This window comes from Musca autumnalis, unplaced genomic scaffold (assembly GCF_047663935.1).
Source record: "Musca autumnalis isolate F117 unplaced genomic scaffold, ASM4766393v1 scaffold_5, whole genome shotgun sequence".
NCBI classification, from domain to species: domain Eukaryota; kingdom Metazoa; phylum Arthropoda; class Insecta; order Diptera; family Muscidae; genus Musca; species Musca autumnalis.
In genome coordinates this window covers 154381912-154398841 of record NW_027412088.1, presented here as the reverse complement: position 1 = coordinate 154398841, position 16930 = coordinate 154381912, and the positions used below count along the sequence as shown (strand labels likewise).

Here is a 16930-nt window from a genome sequence, read left to right as displayed (position 1 = left end):
AAAAACAAAAAAATTAAAATTTTTTCAAAGTGACTTTTTTCGCGACTTTTTTAATATTTGAATGAAATAAACGTTATTATAGTTATTAGTAGGCTTATATTTATTCATTCGTGCAACAAAAAATAATTTTTTGAAAAATATTTTTTTTTTTCATTTCATATATTTTTTCAAAAAATTATTTTTTTAAAATCGATTTGTGCGTGAACTTTTTTTATATTTCAATGGAATAAACGATAGCATAGTGATTAATAGGCAAAAGTTCATTCATCCCTGCTACAGGAAATCATTTTTGAGGAAAAATGTCAAAAAGTCATAACCCTAGTGGTTATATTTATCCCGAAATCATAAAGTTGACTTTAAATGTACAATCCTACTTGCGGAAAATCAGCACATTCTCATTGAGTGATTTTGTTTGTTGTACAAATATCAACAGGTACAATTTCCCTAAAATAATAAGTGACTTCAAACGTACAAGTCTACTTGGGAAAATCCACATACTTTCTTCAGCTGCATTCATTGAGGAATTTTGTTTTTGATACAAAAAGTTACAGGTACAATTTCCGCAAACATTGTGTTGTTATCAATATTTTCTTTTTGCTATTTCTTTTGTTCACATTAACCCAGAGATGCCCATTGCTTGACCGTGATCATTTTAAAAGTATTTTTATAATATTTTAGAAGCAAATGTGAAATAATAACAGTATGTTTATATGTTTTTTAAAAATTTTTTGAAAAAAAATCGTTTTTGAGGCCACTTTTGGACACAGGGTTTTATCATATAACTGGGAGTTATGGGACACAAAACATTTGACATATAGTCCAAAGACACCTTTTCGGCATCTAGATAACGTTTTTTCGTAGTAGGCTCCACATCGTGTATGTTTTCGTTATAAAACTACCCAATAATTAATCGGTCATAACGCAAATCATTGTAAAAACTAAGCGATAGGTGGCAACTTCGATGAACTAGACCTCAAAACTCAAAAATAGTAGCTCAAAATAATGGAATCACATAATATCCCAAGAGCTACAGATGTGTACTGAGTATATCACCAAAATAAACGGTACTTTGATAAACATAACATATCAAATTAGCAAGAATTTTGTGTGTCCTATATATAGGACGTTGGGCATATCTGGGTTAAAAAGATTAAGTAATTCATGAAGATCAAGAAGACAATTTTTATACGAATATGTACATCTTTCTTCAGCCATGTAAAACTTTTCTACGCCGTTCGGACTCGGCGATAAACAGTAGGTCCCATATCATTGAGCTAATATGAATCGGGGTGCACTCGTTAATATGAGAGAAGTCTCCCGTATGGGATGTTTGTGGTTTATAAAAATTTGTACCGCATACATCTTGTCATATTTTCTACTAACATTCCCAAACTAATTTTAAGTACATGGATATAACATGCTCATCTTAATTTGTATTTATTAATTTTTACTTGACCCAAAAGCCATCAAATATTTAATTTTCCTTATAAATCATAATAAACAGATGATTACCTAAACGTCGAACAGTAGCATTTTTACTGCTCCATTGTCCAAAAACCAGTCAGACGTTTTTCACATTTCCTACTTATTTTTATTTCTTAATTTGTATTTATTAAAAAAAAAACATAAAATATTAAATTTTCCTCACGAATCATAATAAACTCATGTGTGGTACATTACCTTATTGTATTGCACGTGGTACACTACGATTTTTAGTGATCCGGCAGTAGGAACACTACGATTTTTAGTGATCCTGCAGTAGGAACACTACGATTTTTAGTGCTCCACAACCGAACACTACAATTTTTATTGATCCATTGTTTCGATTTTTAGAGATCCGGCGGTCGGAACACTACAATTTTTAGTGATCCGACAGTCGGAACACTACGATTTTTAGTGATCCGGCAGTCGGAACACTACGATTTTTAGTGCTCCATTGTCCAAAAATCAAATCAGATATTTTACACATTTACTTCTAATTTTTATTTATTAATATGTATTTATTTATCCTAAAAACATAAAATATTTAATTTCCCTCATAAATTATAATAAACAGACGATTACTTTAACGTTATTTTTAGCGTTTTGGCTCTTGGTACGCTACGATTTTTAGTGCTCCACAACCGAACACTACAATTTTTATTGATCCATTGTTTCGATTTTTAGAGATCCGGCGGTCGGAACACTACAATTTTTAGTGATCCGACAGTCGGAACACTACGATTTTTAGTGATCCGGCAGACGGAACACTACGATTTTTAGTGCTCCATTGTCCAAAAACCAAATCAGATGTTTTTCACATTTTCTTTTAATTTTTATTTATTAAAAAAATATATATATATATATATAATATTTAATTTCCTCGGAAATCATAATAAATTAATGTATGGTTCATTACCTTAACGTGGTACAAAACGATTTTTAGTGCTCCGGCACGACGATCTTTCTGCTTCATTCCACAAAAACTAAATATTGTTTTTTCATAATTTTGACCATATTTCGCAATGTGTTTAACTAATTTAAACATACATGGATGTAACAGTTTATCTTAATTTTTATTTGATCAAATTTAACCAAATATTTAATTTTCCTAAGAAAACATAATACCTTTATTATTTTTTAGTGTTCCAACACGTGGTGCACTATGATTTTTAGTGATCCGGCAGTCGGAACACTAACATTTTTAGTCCTCCGCAGTCGGAGCACTAAAATTTTTAGTGCTCCGCAGTCGGAGCACTACGATTTTTAGTGCTCCGGCAGTCGGAACACTAAAATTTTTAGTGCTCCGCAGTCGGAACACTACGAATTTTAGTGCTCCGCAGTCGGAGCACTACGATTTTTAGTGCTCCGGCATGCGGTACACTACGATTATCGTTGTGTTCCGGTACAGTATCACTAAAATATTTTTTAGTGTTTGTGCTCCGGAGCGGTACACTATCGTAGTGTACCTATCCACCTTGGTACGGTACAGAACGGTACGGTACGATATTATAGTGTTTATTTTCGAACACTGGTTCTAAATGATAGAGAAAAGCGACCAAGTTTCCTTAAGTCATACGCTTTTCTTCTGTAGATAGCAGATTTTTATACCCTCCACCACAATATGGAGGGTATAATTAAATTTTTCATTCCGTTTGAAACACATCATAATATTCATTGGAGACCCTATAAAGTATGTATATTCTTGATCAGGGTAATATGCTAAGTCGATATAACCATTTCCGTCTGTCCGTCAGTCCGTCTGTTGAAATCAAGATACAGTTCGCAATTTTTAAGATAGAGCTTTGTAATTTGGTATAGAAGTTTCTATTACTCCTAGGATGTTTGGTATTGCAAATGGGCTATATCGGTCCACGTTTTGATATAGCCCCCATAGAACGTTACCACCCGATTTTCGGTATTTTGAAGTTTGTGGTCACAATAATCCACTGCAATGGCTGAAATTTGGTATTTAGTCTTCGTTTGGGGTTATAAAACTTACCACCTGAAATTTGTCGGTATATGTCCACGTCTTAACATAGCCCTAATGGAGCGGTACCTCCCGATTTTCGGTATTTTGCAGGTTGTGCCATCAATATTCCACCGAAATTGTTGAAATTTGGTATTTAGTCTTCATTTGGGGTATAAAACTTTCCATATGAAATTTGTCGGTTTAGGTCCACGCCTTCATATAGCCCCCATAGAACAATACCTCCCGTTTTTCAGTATTTTGAGGGTTGTGACCTCAATATCGTACTCACATGGCTGAAATTTGGCATTTAGTCTTCGTTGGGGTTATAAAAATTTCCACCTGAAATTTGTAGGTACAGGATCACGCCTTCATATGGTCCCCATGGAGCGGTAGCTCCCGTTTTTTAGTATTTTGAGGGTTGTGACCTCAATATCGTACCAACAAGGCTGAAATTTGGTATTTAGTCTTAGTTGGGGTTATAAAACATTCCACCTGAAATTTGTAGGTTCGGGGTCACGCCTTCATATAGCCCCCATGGAGCGGTACCTCCCGATTTTCGGTATTTTGAGGATTGTGATCTCAATATTGCGCCGAAATGACTGAAATTTGGTATTTAGTCTTCGTTTGGGATACACAACTTTCCCCCTGAAATTTTTTGGCATAGATCCACGCCTTCATATAGCCCCCATGGAGCGGTACCTCCCGATTTCCTGTATTTTCAGGATTGTGGCCTCAATATCGCGCCGAGATGTCTGAAATTTGATTTTTAGTCTTCGTTGGGGATATACAATTTTCCATCTAAAATTTTTTGGCATAGGTCCACGTCTTCATATAGCCCCAATAGAACGGTACCTTCCGATTTTCGGTATTTTGAAATGACTGAAATTAGGTACTTAGTCTTTTTTTGGTGTATAAAACTTTCCACCTGAAATTTGTCGGTATAGAATCACGTCTTCACATAGCCCCCATAGAGCGGTTCGGCATTTTGAAGGGTGTGACCTCAATATCGCACCGAAATGGCTGAAATTTGGTATTTATTCTTCGTTGGGGATATAAAATTTTCCACCTGAAATTTTTTGGCATAGAGCCCCCATGGAGCGGTACCTCCCTTTTTCCGGTATTTTGAAGGTTGTGGCCTTAATATTCCACCGAAATGGCTGAAATTTAGTATTTGATCTTTATTTGGTGTATTAAACGTTTCATGTGAAATTTGTCGGTATAGGACCACGCCTTCATATAGCCCCCATAGAACAATACCTCCCGATTTTCGGTATTTTGTTCAAAACTTTGCAACTGAAATTTGTCGGTATAGGTCCATGCCTTCATATTGTACTTATAGAACGGTACATCCCGATTTTCGGTCTTTTAAAAGCTTGTGCCCATAACCTCGGCTATGGAAATGGCTGAATTTTGGTATTTAGTCTACGATGGAGCTAAAAACCCTTCCGATCTTCGTAGTTCTGAAGGTTGTGACGTCTATATCCCACTGAAATTACAGAAATGTGTTCTTTAGTCTTCCATGGGGTTATGAAATATTCCAGAAGAGAATTGTCAGTATAGGTCCACGTCTTCCTATATCCCCCATAGAAGCATACCTCTTGATTTTCGATATTTTGAAAGTGTTAGCCACATTATCTTACCGACATATCGGAAGTTTGGTATTTAGTCTTCTTTGAGTCTAAAACTTTCCTCCAGAAATTCGTCGGTATAGATCGAAGTTTTGATATATCCCCTTCCCGAATTTCGGTATTTTAAAATTGATGAAATTGGTATTTAGTCTTCTTCATAAACGAAAGGAAACTAATTGTTCCATTTTACTTCAATACAACTCGTAGTGGAGGGTATAACAAGTTCGGCCCGGCCAAACTTAACGCCGTTCTTATTTGTTGATTAACACATTCGCAACAGGTTGAAGCTATTACAATGGCCAAAATATTGCACGCAATCATTAGCCTCCAATAAATATGTTCAAAACATTCTCATAATTAATAATTCTAACCGTGATGGTGTAAGCCAATACCAAGACTATTATTGTGGTTTAAGTAGTTTAGTTAACCGAAGTTAATTATTTGTTTATAACAAAAAATCAAAACATTCACAGTCAGTCGGTTACAACATTTCAAGTTCATACAATGAACTTTATTAGTGTGAAATGAATTGTATTGTGAGTGCAATGATCGATATGATGGAAGCGGCAAATGTGGCTTTGATGAGTTTGATGGGACCGAAATAAGATAACAAACAATTGGTGCCCCAAAAACTGCTTTGTATCGGATCTTCCTTATAAGATTGTTCGATTGTTTAAAATATTGATTGCCGGTTGCAACTTCTGCTCTTCTATCCATTACTTAGTCACACTTGCCCAATTAAAAAAGCTACGCAATTTCTAAATTAATTTCTATGATCGGAAATGAAAGCGCGCCCGAGTTGATTTGACAATTTTGATTGCATACAATCTGACATGGGTCGATTGCTTGTGATAGACATGCTTTCTTTCATCTTCTTTATAAAAAACGTTTCTAATTTTTTCTCACACTTTGCTGTTGTAACTTGTTATTGTTGTTCTATATTACATACTTACAAACCAAAGATAGACGAATGAATATCGGCAACAAAACAATGAAAACTAAATTGAATTGTTGTAATTTAGTTCAATTAAATAACTGAATGCTGTAAATTCTTGCAAGTATTGAGTCAGAAAATATTGATATTTGGTTAGTACCTACAAAATGTCAAGTCGGAGATTCAACAAATCAAACTGTAGTACGTCATCGAAAAAAAAATTGTTTTTGTTGTATGCAACACGTTGAGAAAAAATATGGGGTAGTTCGTGGCCCCATAGAAATAATATGCCGAATTTCAGCCATTTCGGTAAGAGAATGTGAACCTTAAAAATACCGAAAATCGGGGGGGAAATCGTGGCCCTATACCGAGAAATTTGTGAGGGAATTTTTTGTAGCCCCCAAAGAAGACTAAATACAAAATTTTAACCATTTCGCTACCGAAAATTAGTAGGTACAAAATTCCGAAAAACAGGAGGTACCCCTTCATGGGCCTGCGCCAAAAAATTTCAGGTGGAAAGTTTTATACCCCTAACGAAGACTAAATTCCAAATTTTCAGTCATTTCGGTGGGATATTGAGGTTACAACCCTTAAAATCGGGAGGTACTGCTCCATGGGGGCTATATGAAGACGTGGACCTACATATACCGACAAATTTCAGGTGGAAAGTTGTACACTGCCAACGAAGTCTAAATACCAAATTTCAGCCACTTCGGTGCGATATTGAGGATATTGAGGTCACAACCTTCACTATGGGGGCTATACGAAGGCGTGATTCTATACCGACAAACTTCAGGTGGAAAGTTTTATACACCAAAAGAAGACTAAGTACTCAATTTCAGTCATTTCAAAATACCGAAAATCAGGAGGTACCATTCTATGGGGGCTATATGAAGACGTGGACCTATACCGAAAAATTTCAGGTAGAATGTTGTATATCTCCAACGAAGACTAAATACCAAATTTCAGCCATTTCGGTGCGATATTTAGGTCACAACCCTCAAAATCGGGAGGTACCGCTCCATGGGGACTATATGAAGACGTGGACCTATACCAACAAATTTCAGGTGGTAAGTTTTATAACGCCAAACGAAGACTAATTATCAAATTTCAGCCATTCCGGTGGGATATTTAGGCCTTAATCTTCAAAATATCGAAAATCGGGATATACTGTTTCAGGTGGAAAGGTGTATATCCCCAACAAAGACTAAGTGGCAAATTTAAGCCATTTGGGTGGGATATTGAGGTCACAACCTTCAAAAAACCTAAAATTGGGAAGTACCGTTCTATGGGGGCTATATGAAGGCATGTACAGATTCTTGCGTTTGGCGAGAATCTGTACAGATTTGGATATAACTCCCATATATGTATATGTACATATATTCGCCCGATTTCCGTTATTGCATGCATGTCTGTCCGATTTCTATGATATTTGGAATGTGTGACGGAATTTTATTTTCTAGAATTAAGTTTACCCAACTGCGAGAACACAATTTATCGCCATCAGTATAAACTTTACCGATAACCGTCACTCAAAATTTGTCTAAAAACATTGGTTGTTTTGGTGTTACAAATCTGAAAAATTCATTGTGGCTTTGGTTAGGTTGTGAGGCTACCTAGAGGTATTCTTCCAGCTTTTAGTTATTTGATAGCAGGCAGAGGAATCAGAAAATTTGGAGTCCTGACTCGGGTTGGGTCTTTTGGCTCCGCCGTTGACTCAGCCTTCTGGTTTCGCTTGAAACCACACGGCCTGGTGTTAGGTCCGGGGCTGAGTCGGTGTTCCCAGCTTCCTTCAACCTAGAGTTGTTTTGGGACTGATTTATCTTCTTTGACTTCACATCCTTCATCAATGAGGGGTGTTCTGCCGGTGTGGTGACAGGGTCTCCATTTGAAGGAGGGGTTGAAGTCAAAGCGCTGAATCTTTCATGTACCGTTAAGAAAATCAAAGTCGCCTTAAGGGGCTGTTGGGGTTGATATTGACGTTGAATTCAACTTGGCCTCTGTGAGCATTGCGATGAAAGAGCGCTTGTTTAATTTACGATTTTTCTTCTACAAGTGATGGTATTTTCTTTTGAATTCTCTCACCATCATGAGATTAAATGAATGAGAGTTCCCTGCCCTGCTTCGGTCTCCGTAAAACTCTTTTCGCCCTAACCTACCTAGGAAGGCTAGTTCTATCGGTTTCAGTCGATTAACAGTTCACCTGTGTTTTTGGCGGTTCTGTCTTCATTGGGTTAACGCTTGGTACTGAGACCGAGACCAGTTCATCGACGACTGTAGTTGCTGGTACATCAAATTCGTCACAGAATAAACTGTCCTCGGCCTCGGCTGAAACACTACCCTGACTGAGATTCAGGATCATCGTATGCTCCGGAAAGGCTAGGAATTGTCTCCTTTACTCAGCCAGACTTTACTACATTGAGATTGGATACCGTCGGTCCTTCCCCTTCCGGATCTATAGAACTGTCGACCTTATTCTAGGTCTTTCCAGTCTTTGTTTTATCATTACAAATTTCAGCTATTTCAGTTGGATAATGTGGTGAAAACCTCAAAACTTTCCCAAAATCGGGAGGAGCCGTTGGCTGAAGGCTACATATATGGCTGAAATTCGGTGGGGAGGAAGTTTTGGTTCTATGCAGTTCAGCGTCAATAGGGACCGTCGTTCGTTAATCAAGAGGTCATTACGGACGACGTAAGTGTCTCCATAAATTTGCATCAACTTAGATACATGCCATCCGAGTACTTTTCTTTATACCCTCAGGATTTATGCTAACGGAGCTATATACACTTTCATACGGGTCAAATGTGCCTCATCGAAATAATGGTTTTAGACCCCAAGTATGTTTGGACAAAATCCGTTTTAGACAATTTGGAGTCAATTTAGCAATGTTAATATGTCTGCCTGGCTGGAGAGCACGATAACTCTCGATCGGATCGGATGTTCAAACTTAATACAAGTTTGAAGATGAACCATATCTGCCTACTCCTTCAGGTACCTCCCCCACAAAAGTTCAAAAATTTTCGGAAAAATTATGAGCACGATTACTCTTGAAGGAAGTAACCGCTTTTCTCCATACTTTGAAACGCAGAGTATACACAGAGAAGTCTCCCTTATCCCGTATGGGATGTTGTGGAACAATGTTTTTTGTTTGTTTGTGTATTTAAAATACTTTTACAATGCACGCGCAATAATTGAAACAGAGCAGTCTTATGACGTTTTGGAAGTCCTCCTATATCTCTTTCGGCTTTTTTACTTTTTTTCAATTTTTATACCAAAATTTACATTTAGATTGATCTGTTAGTACAAAAAATATATATGAATTTATAAATTTAGTTCGTATTATATCTAAAATAACTACAATTATTAACATTACCGACTACATAACACAATATGAACTTACATGCAATTCTACCACCATAACATTCATTAACAATAACTTATTATTTAATTAGTAACATTTACACTATTTACCTTACAAAAACAAAAGATAAAGACAAGATACAAAACAAAAACAACTTACATAAAATACAATTCCGCCGATGATGTTGGTTTAGAACTTTGTAAGGCTTCGGATGTTGTAACATTATTCAAACTCATTAGGATGGAAGAGTTTAACATTTGTGACTGATTGGAGATGCTATCAGCAGAATTGTATAAGAAATCGGCCGTATTTTTCTCTATGGATGCTACACAAACAGCATTCCATGAATCGTCACACTGTGACCAAGGCAATGGAGAACGAAATGAATCGAATAGATAACGCATTGTCATGCCCATAATGGCTACATAATATGTGGTGACCATAGATATGGAGACTACTTGACCGATGCCAATGCCTAGGAGGAGGAGGTAATAATGACAAAGGACATTAATGAATAGACAAGACAAATGAGGGAACTATAATCACATATGTATAATATTTGTGGCGATAACTTACCTCTCATGGCTGGGCATAAATCGAATACCTTGACAGATCCTCGACTTGAAAATTGTCCAATAATCATTTCCAAATAATAAATGGGTTTACCAATTAGAAATAGAACCACCAAATAAGGTATGAGAAAAGCTCCTCCACCATTATCCAATGCGGTAAATGGGAAACGCCAAACATTACCCAAACCCACCGACATCGCTATACAAGACATTAAGAATTCAATACCTTTACCCCATTGTTCACGTTCTTTGGCAGGTTTGGCACTTTTGGGAGGTGGCTATAATGAAATTGAATACCCACCAATGTGATAGTGTCTGTTTATAAATGTGGGATTTTCCACTTACCTCACTGTCTGAGTGGTTATTCAGTTGCTGGGATCTACTCACACCATCATCTCCTATAAAGGCGGGATTTTCATGAGGTGTCACCATTTTAAAGGATTATATTGTAATTAGCTGAAATTGGAATAAATAAAAAATTAATAATCAAATTATTAATAAAATTAGCGTTTCGTCTAAAGATAAGTAAAATGTAATGTTGTCAGGAGCCCGATCTTGTAATACCCTTTCCCCACAGATTTTAGAAATACGAGGGGCACTAGACAACCTTCTGGCAAGCCTAAGCGTACTGAGGACAGTTTGACATACGACCATGTGTTGTGTTGTTTACAGCGACTTGAAAAAATCACCTTGCAAAAAAATGGAATTACTTGTGAACGTTTTTCTCCGATAACAGTGTGCGACAAAAAAAAAAAAAAAAAAAAAAAAAACAAAATGACAAGGAAAACTGTGTAGATTATGAAAGTAGAGCTAAAAATATGAGACACCTGTATCGGCGTTTTTAAAGTTTACAACGGAAAGTAACCAAATTGGGCGGGGCAAGTTCCGCCCATTTCTAGTTTTTTTCGAAATGTTCGAGTTAAGATATCTTGGAATCCTTGCATTTTAGGTCTGTAGTGTCTTTGGCAACTTTACAAAGGAGGATGTAGGGAATAGGAATCTCTAAAAATGAAAAACACGTTTTAGGGTTAAAGTCGGACTTCATCTGAGTTTATTCAAAATTGTCCCACAAACATAATTTTAGAAAGACAAAAATATGAATGAAAAATATGAATTCATAACGAAAAACCATCAATAAGATACACTGTGCAACACGAAAATTATTAACCATATTATGACACCATAGCGGGATAGAAGACCAAAAATAAGAAGACACGTGTCCCGGCGTTTTTTCTTATCACTTCAACTATCGCGGTTATGGGTCCCCAAAGACCTGAGGCCTTGATGTCAAAAGGTATCATTTCGTCAGACACATATCTTCTAAACCGCTAAGGATTTGGGTTTACTCGTAGAAGAAAAGTTGTAGCTCTCGTCTTAAAGAATAATAACACATAAAATCCATTCAACCTCACTTTCAAGATCAAAATCGTCAAGTTTCCCTTTTAATTATACCCTACACCACACAGTGGTAAGGTATCCTTAATTTTTGGACGGTTCGGTATCGGTATCTGTGGAACGGAATTGAAGAAAAAAGTATAAAAATTGAATATTTTCAAAAGTTTTTTGGTTATTTTCACATTTAAGAACCGGTCATAGACATTTCGTATGTTCCAGAAAGTTGTTTGCTGGTATCTCTGCTACATTATTGTGGTCCATTGTTTTCCTGAATTTTGAACGGTTTAGTATCTATGGAGCAGGAACGAGAAAAGAGGATAAAAATGGTATTTGCATTTTTTTTATTAAGAACCGTTTCTACGGAGTTCGTGTGTTCTATTATGTCTTTGTGCATTTGTATGTATCATACAAAAGGAAACGAAATAGACCCGCAGTTCCTTTTGGGGATATACATATATTCACTTTCTGAGTCGATTTATGCGTGTCCGTCCGTCTGTCTGTCTGTCCGTCTGTCCATGTATTTTTGTTCGCAACATACAGGTCGCATTTTTTGTCCGATTCAGCTGAAAATTGGGGACTACAACTTTTTTAGCCATAGGTAGAACGCTATTGCTTTTGGTGAAAATCGGTTCAGATTTGGATATAGTTCCCATATATATTTTCACCCGATTTCACGTATTTGCTGCACCAAACACGCTATATACGTCCAATTTTGATGAAATTTTGAATGTGTGACTGAATTTTGTCTACAAATAAGTGTGCAAAATTATATTGAAATCGGTCAGGATTTGGATATAGCTCCCATATATATTTTCGGCCGATTTCACGTATTTCCTGTACCACACACGCTATATATGTCCGATTTCGATGAAATTTCGAATGTGTGACTGAATTCAGTCTAGAAATAAATGAGCCAAGTTATATCGAAATCGGTTCAGATTTGGATATAGCTCCCATATATATGTTCGCCCGATTTCACGTATTTGCTGCACCAAACACGCTATATACGTCCGATTTTGATGCAATTTGGAATGTTTGACTGAATTCGGTCTAGAAATAAGTGTGCCAAATTATATCGAAATCGGTTCCGATTTGGATATAGCTCCCATATATATTTTCGGCCGATTTCACGTATTTTCTGTACCAAACACGCTATATATTTCCGATTTCGATGAAATTTGGAATGTGTGACTGAATTCAGTCTAGAAATAAATTTGCCGAATTATATCGAAATCGGTTCAGAGTTGGATATAGCACCCATATATATTTTCGGCCGATTTCGTGTATTTTCTGCTCCAAACACGATATATAATTCCGATTTTAATGATATTTGGAATGTGTGACTGAATTCGGTCTGGAAATAAATGTGACAAATTATATCATAATCGGTTAAGATCTGGATATAGCTCCGATTTATATTTTACATATTCACAGTGGTGTAGGGTATCATATAGTCTGCCCCGCCCGACTTTGATCCTTTCCTTACTGGTTTTTTCTCGGATTTTGGTCTACAGATATCAAACCGATCAAAATTGAAGCAAACAACCAACTAGAAAAATTTACCTTAGCGGTATAAAAATCGAATATTTTCAAAAGTTTTTTGGTTATTTTCACATTTAAGAACCGGTCATAGACATTTCGTATGTTACAGAAAGTTGTTTGCTGGTATCTCTGCTACATTATTGTGGTCCATTGTTTTCCTGAATTTTGAACGGTTTAGTATCTATGGAGCAGGAATGAGAAAAGAGGATAAAAATGGTATTTGTATTTTTTATTAAGAACCGTTTCTACGGAGTTCGTGTGTTCTAGAAAGTTGTTAACTAAGATCTAAGGCACATGTTTTTAGTTGGTTGTTTGCTTCAATTTTGATCGGTATTATATCTGTAGACTAAAATCCGAAAACAAATTAAAATGGAAATTTGACCTTGACTATTTTGACCTTGAAGGGGAGGTTGGATGGATTTTATGTGTTCACAATTATTATTCTTTATGACTAGACATCGGATTTTAGCATGTTTTTTATTTCTTATCCGATTGGGCTCAAATTTTGGATCTAGGCGTTTTGAGGGTCAATTTTTCGATATTTGGGGTCATATTAAAAATATGCAAAAAATATGCAAAAAATATGCAAAATATATGCAAAATATATGCAAAAAATATGCAAAATATGCTAAATATGCAAGTGTTTTTTTTGACAAAAATCGTCAATTAAACTTGGAAAATCATCAAAAAAGCATTCTAAATCAATTTTTTTGACGTTTAGCATAGTTTTTTGCAGATTATTATGTTATTGAGACTCTCCAGATATTCCGCCACAGCAATAAATCTAGACTAACAAGACTTAAATTAGTTTTCACAAGGTAAGAAAATGTCAAATAACCCAGCATTCCTATTACAACATAATTTGCTTCAAATTAGATATGTAGATAATGGAAAATTTTCAAAAACTCAATCAGAAATGTCAAAATCAACGTGTCCAAATATGGTGATAGTTTCTAATCGGCCAAATTGTCTAGCAGAAAAACAAAGGAGCTAGAGTTAGTCATCGCTATTTTTGGTTAGATAAAAGCGCAATTTTTTCTAGTTTTTGGAAAAAGGGTTCGTTTTTTAGCGCAAAATGGGAAAAAAGTACTAAAGTACCGTTCACGATTCCAGGTTCTGGAATATAATTAGAAGTATACGTTTTGAATATCCACATATTAGATTTTAATATATTTTATAGTGTTTAGTCCTTTATTCAGTATATACAGACATAAATTGGCAATTTTTGTTCTTTATGGTCAAAAAGCTTCTTTGGAAAAATGCTCTAATTGTCGCTTTAATATTGATGACATGGTTTTGGTTTAATGCACTAAAAATACATAATTTTATAATATCGATCAATATTGTACGTATACAACGGCTTAATGCAGAATTGGAAAATGTTCACTCCTCGGCGAAAAGTAATGCACTATTGTTATACCCATCCACGATGAATAATAAGAAAAATGAAGAACGTCCAATGATTAGTGCAAAATGACATCACTTAGAAAAACCACACAATAGAGTGGTAGTGGTAAAATAAGTCAAAACCCTTGGAATTGTCTTTAAAATGGCAAAACCACTCACATATTTCTGCTAGAAAAGGATTCTGAATGCTATAAAATATAGTTCATTCATTCCTGCTACAGGAAAACAATTTTGATAAAACAGTCGAAAAGTCATAACCCTTTTGTATACACAATTGTTTAATTTATACCTGTCCGTGTATTCGATAATTTGTACTAATTATTACCAATGCTTCGAATTTTGACAGTTGTTTAATGGAGAAGTTGGTAAAAAAATTGTTTCAGCAACATTTAGTAAAAATTATCGAGTACAAGGACAAACCTTTCATGACACATTAGTCTTGTTGTATAGGATATAAATAAATATATTAAGAAAAATATTCGCGCAATATTGTCATTAAAGTTGCCGAATGCACTATACACCTAAAAGGCAAAGATTTTAAGGAATATTAATTTACAAAACGATGAAATTCCACATTTGTCTCTAGGTTTGCTTACATCCTGATGTAAACTTTAAAAGCGCCATATTTCTAGCACTACTTTCACAATCTGAGTGGCTTTTTCTTTTTCCGGATTTTCGAGTAGAAAAATCTAACTAGTTTTTACACGTAGAGCACTTTCATTTAATTGTTCGTTATTAGCAATTACAATTTAAAAAAGTATTATTATATAACTTCCACGAGTGATTTAATCATATAAAATAATTTATTTTCCTTACAATTCGTTAATTCGAGCAATTTGATAATTCGGACACCGCCGAAACCTGTGGTGTAGGGATTATCGCGAATCTACTGTATATATGGGAGCAATATCCAAATCTGAATCAATTCTTACCAAAATAGGGATCGCCCTAGGGACAAAAAATCCCCAATTTTTATGCGAAGTTTATAGTGTTTAGTCCTTTATTCAGTATATACAGACATAAATTGGCAATTTTTGTTCTTTATGGTCAAAAAGCTTCTTTGGAAAAATGCTCTAATTGTCGCTTTAATATTGATGACATGGTTTTGGTTTAATGCACTAAAAATACATAATTTTATAATATCGATCAATATTGTACGTATACAACCGCTTAATGCAGAATTGGAAAATGTTCACTCCTCGGCGAAAAGTAATGCACTATTGTTATACCCATCCACGATGAATAATAAGAAAAATGAAGAACGTCCAATGATTAGTGCAAAATGACATCACTTAGAAAAACCACACAATAGAGTGGTAGTGGTAAAATAAGTCAAAACCCTTGGAATTGTCTTTAAAATGGCAAAACCACTCACATATTTCTGCTAGAAAAGGATTCTGAATGCTATAAAATATAGTTCATTCATTCCTGCTACAGGAAAACAATTTTGATAAAACAGTCGAAAAGTCATAACCCTTTTGTATACACAATTGTTTAATTTATACCTGTCCGTGTATTCGATAATTTGTACTAATTATTACCAATGCTTCGAATTTTGACAGTTGTTTAATGGAGAAGTTGGTAAAAAAATTGTTTCAGCAACATTTAGTAAAAATTATCGAGTACAAGGACAAACCTTTCATGACACATTAGTCTTGTTGTATAGGATATAAATAAATATATTAAGAAAAATATTCGCGCAATATTGTCATTAAAGTTGCCGAATGCACTATACACCTAAAAGGCAAAGATTTTAAGGAATATTAATTTACAAAACGATGAAATTCCACATTTGTCTCTAGGTTTGCTTACATCCTGATGTAAACTTTAAAAGCGCCATATTTCTAGCACTACTTTCACAATCTGAGTGGCTTTTTCTTTTTCCGGATTTTCGAGTAGAAAAATCTAACTAGTTTTTACACGTAGAGCACTTTCATTTAATTGTTCGTTATTAGCAATTACAATTTAAAAAAGTATTATTATATAACTTCCACGAGTGATTTAATCATATAAAATAATTTATTTTCCTTACAATTCGTTAATTCGAGCAATTTGATAATTCGGACACCGCCGAAACCTGTGGTGTAGGGATTATCGCGAATCTACTGTATATATGGGAGCAATATCCAAATCTGAATCAATTCTTACCAAAATAGGGATCGCCCTAGGGACAAAAAATCCCCAATTTTTATGCGAAGTAGTCTATAAATGTGACCTGTGCTTTATTTTCAAAAAGACATGCCGAGCTGGATAAGTGCGAATCTATGCAGATCATCAAAAGGAGCTGTGGGTCTATTTCTTTTCATTTTGCATGTTGCAAACTCATTCACTAAGACATAATACTCTTAGGGTATTAAAATATAGTTATCAGTGCAATCATGAATAAAAATTCCGTGCAGAATTTGTTTCCTTTCCCCAATTTCACATTTTTTTATTTCCGTATTTTTGCTCAAAAAGGGAATATTTTTGTCGATTCGACTAGAATACGCCATAATGAAGCGAATCTAGTACTTTTCAACTTTTTAACAAATACTGATTTTAAAAGAATTTCAATTTTAAAAATTATTTTCCGTGTGGAAAATTCAGAGGGAAATATTCATGATGGCACCGTATGTTTTTAATAAAATATGAACGATTTT

General features: G+C 35.1%; 1 protein-coding gene across 4 annotated transcripts in view; it reads right to left on the bottom strand.

Annotated features, from left to right (window-relative positions):
- The window catches only part of LOC141405459 (sodium-dependent nutrient amino acid transporter 1-like), a 71194-nt gene that overhangs the window by 12322 nt on the left and 41942 nt on the right, over nucleotides 1-16930 (bottom strand). For 2 of the 4 annotated variants that reach the window (XM_073989799.1, XM_073989800.1), the window contains exons 2-4: nucleotides 10293-10403; nucleotides 9952-10225; nucleotides 9535-9850 (exon numbers count right to left, since the gene is read on the bottom strand). In XM_073989799.1, coding sequence (XP_073845900.1) covers nucleotides 9535-9850; nucleotides 9952-10225; nucleotides 10293-10379 — 677 coding nt within the window. In that variant the 5' untranslated portion in view covers nucleotides 10380-10403. The remainder of the gene's footprint in view (nucleotides 1-9534; nucleotides 9851-9951; nucleotides 10226-10292; nucleotides 10404-16930) is intronic. The other 2 variants (XM_073989801.1, XM_073989802.1) reach the window with 1 other exon arrangement.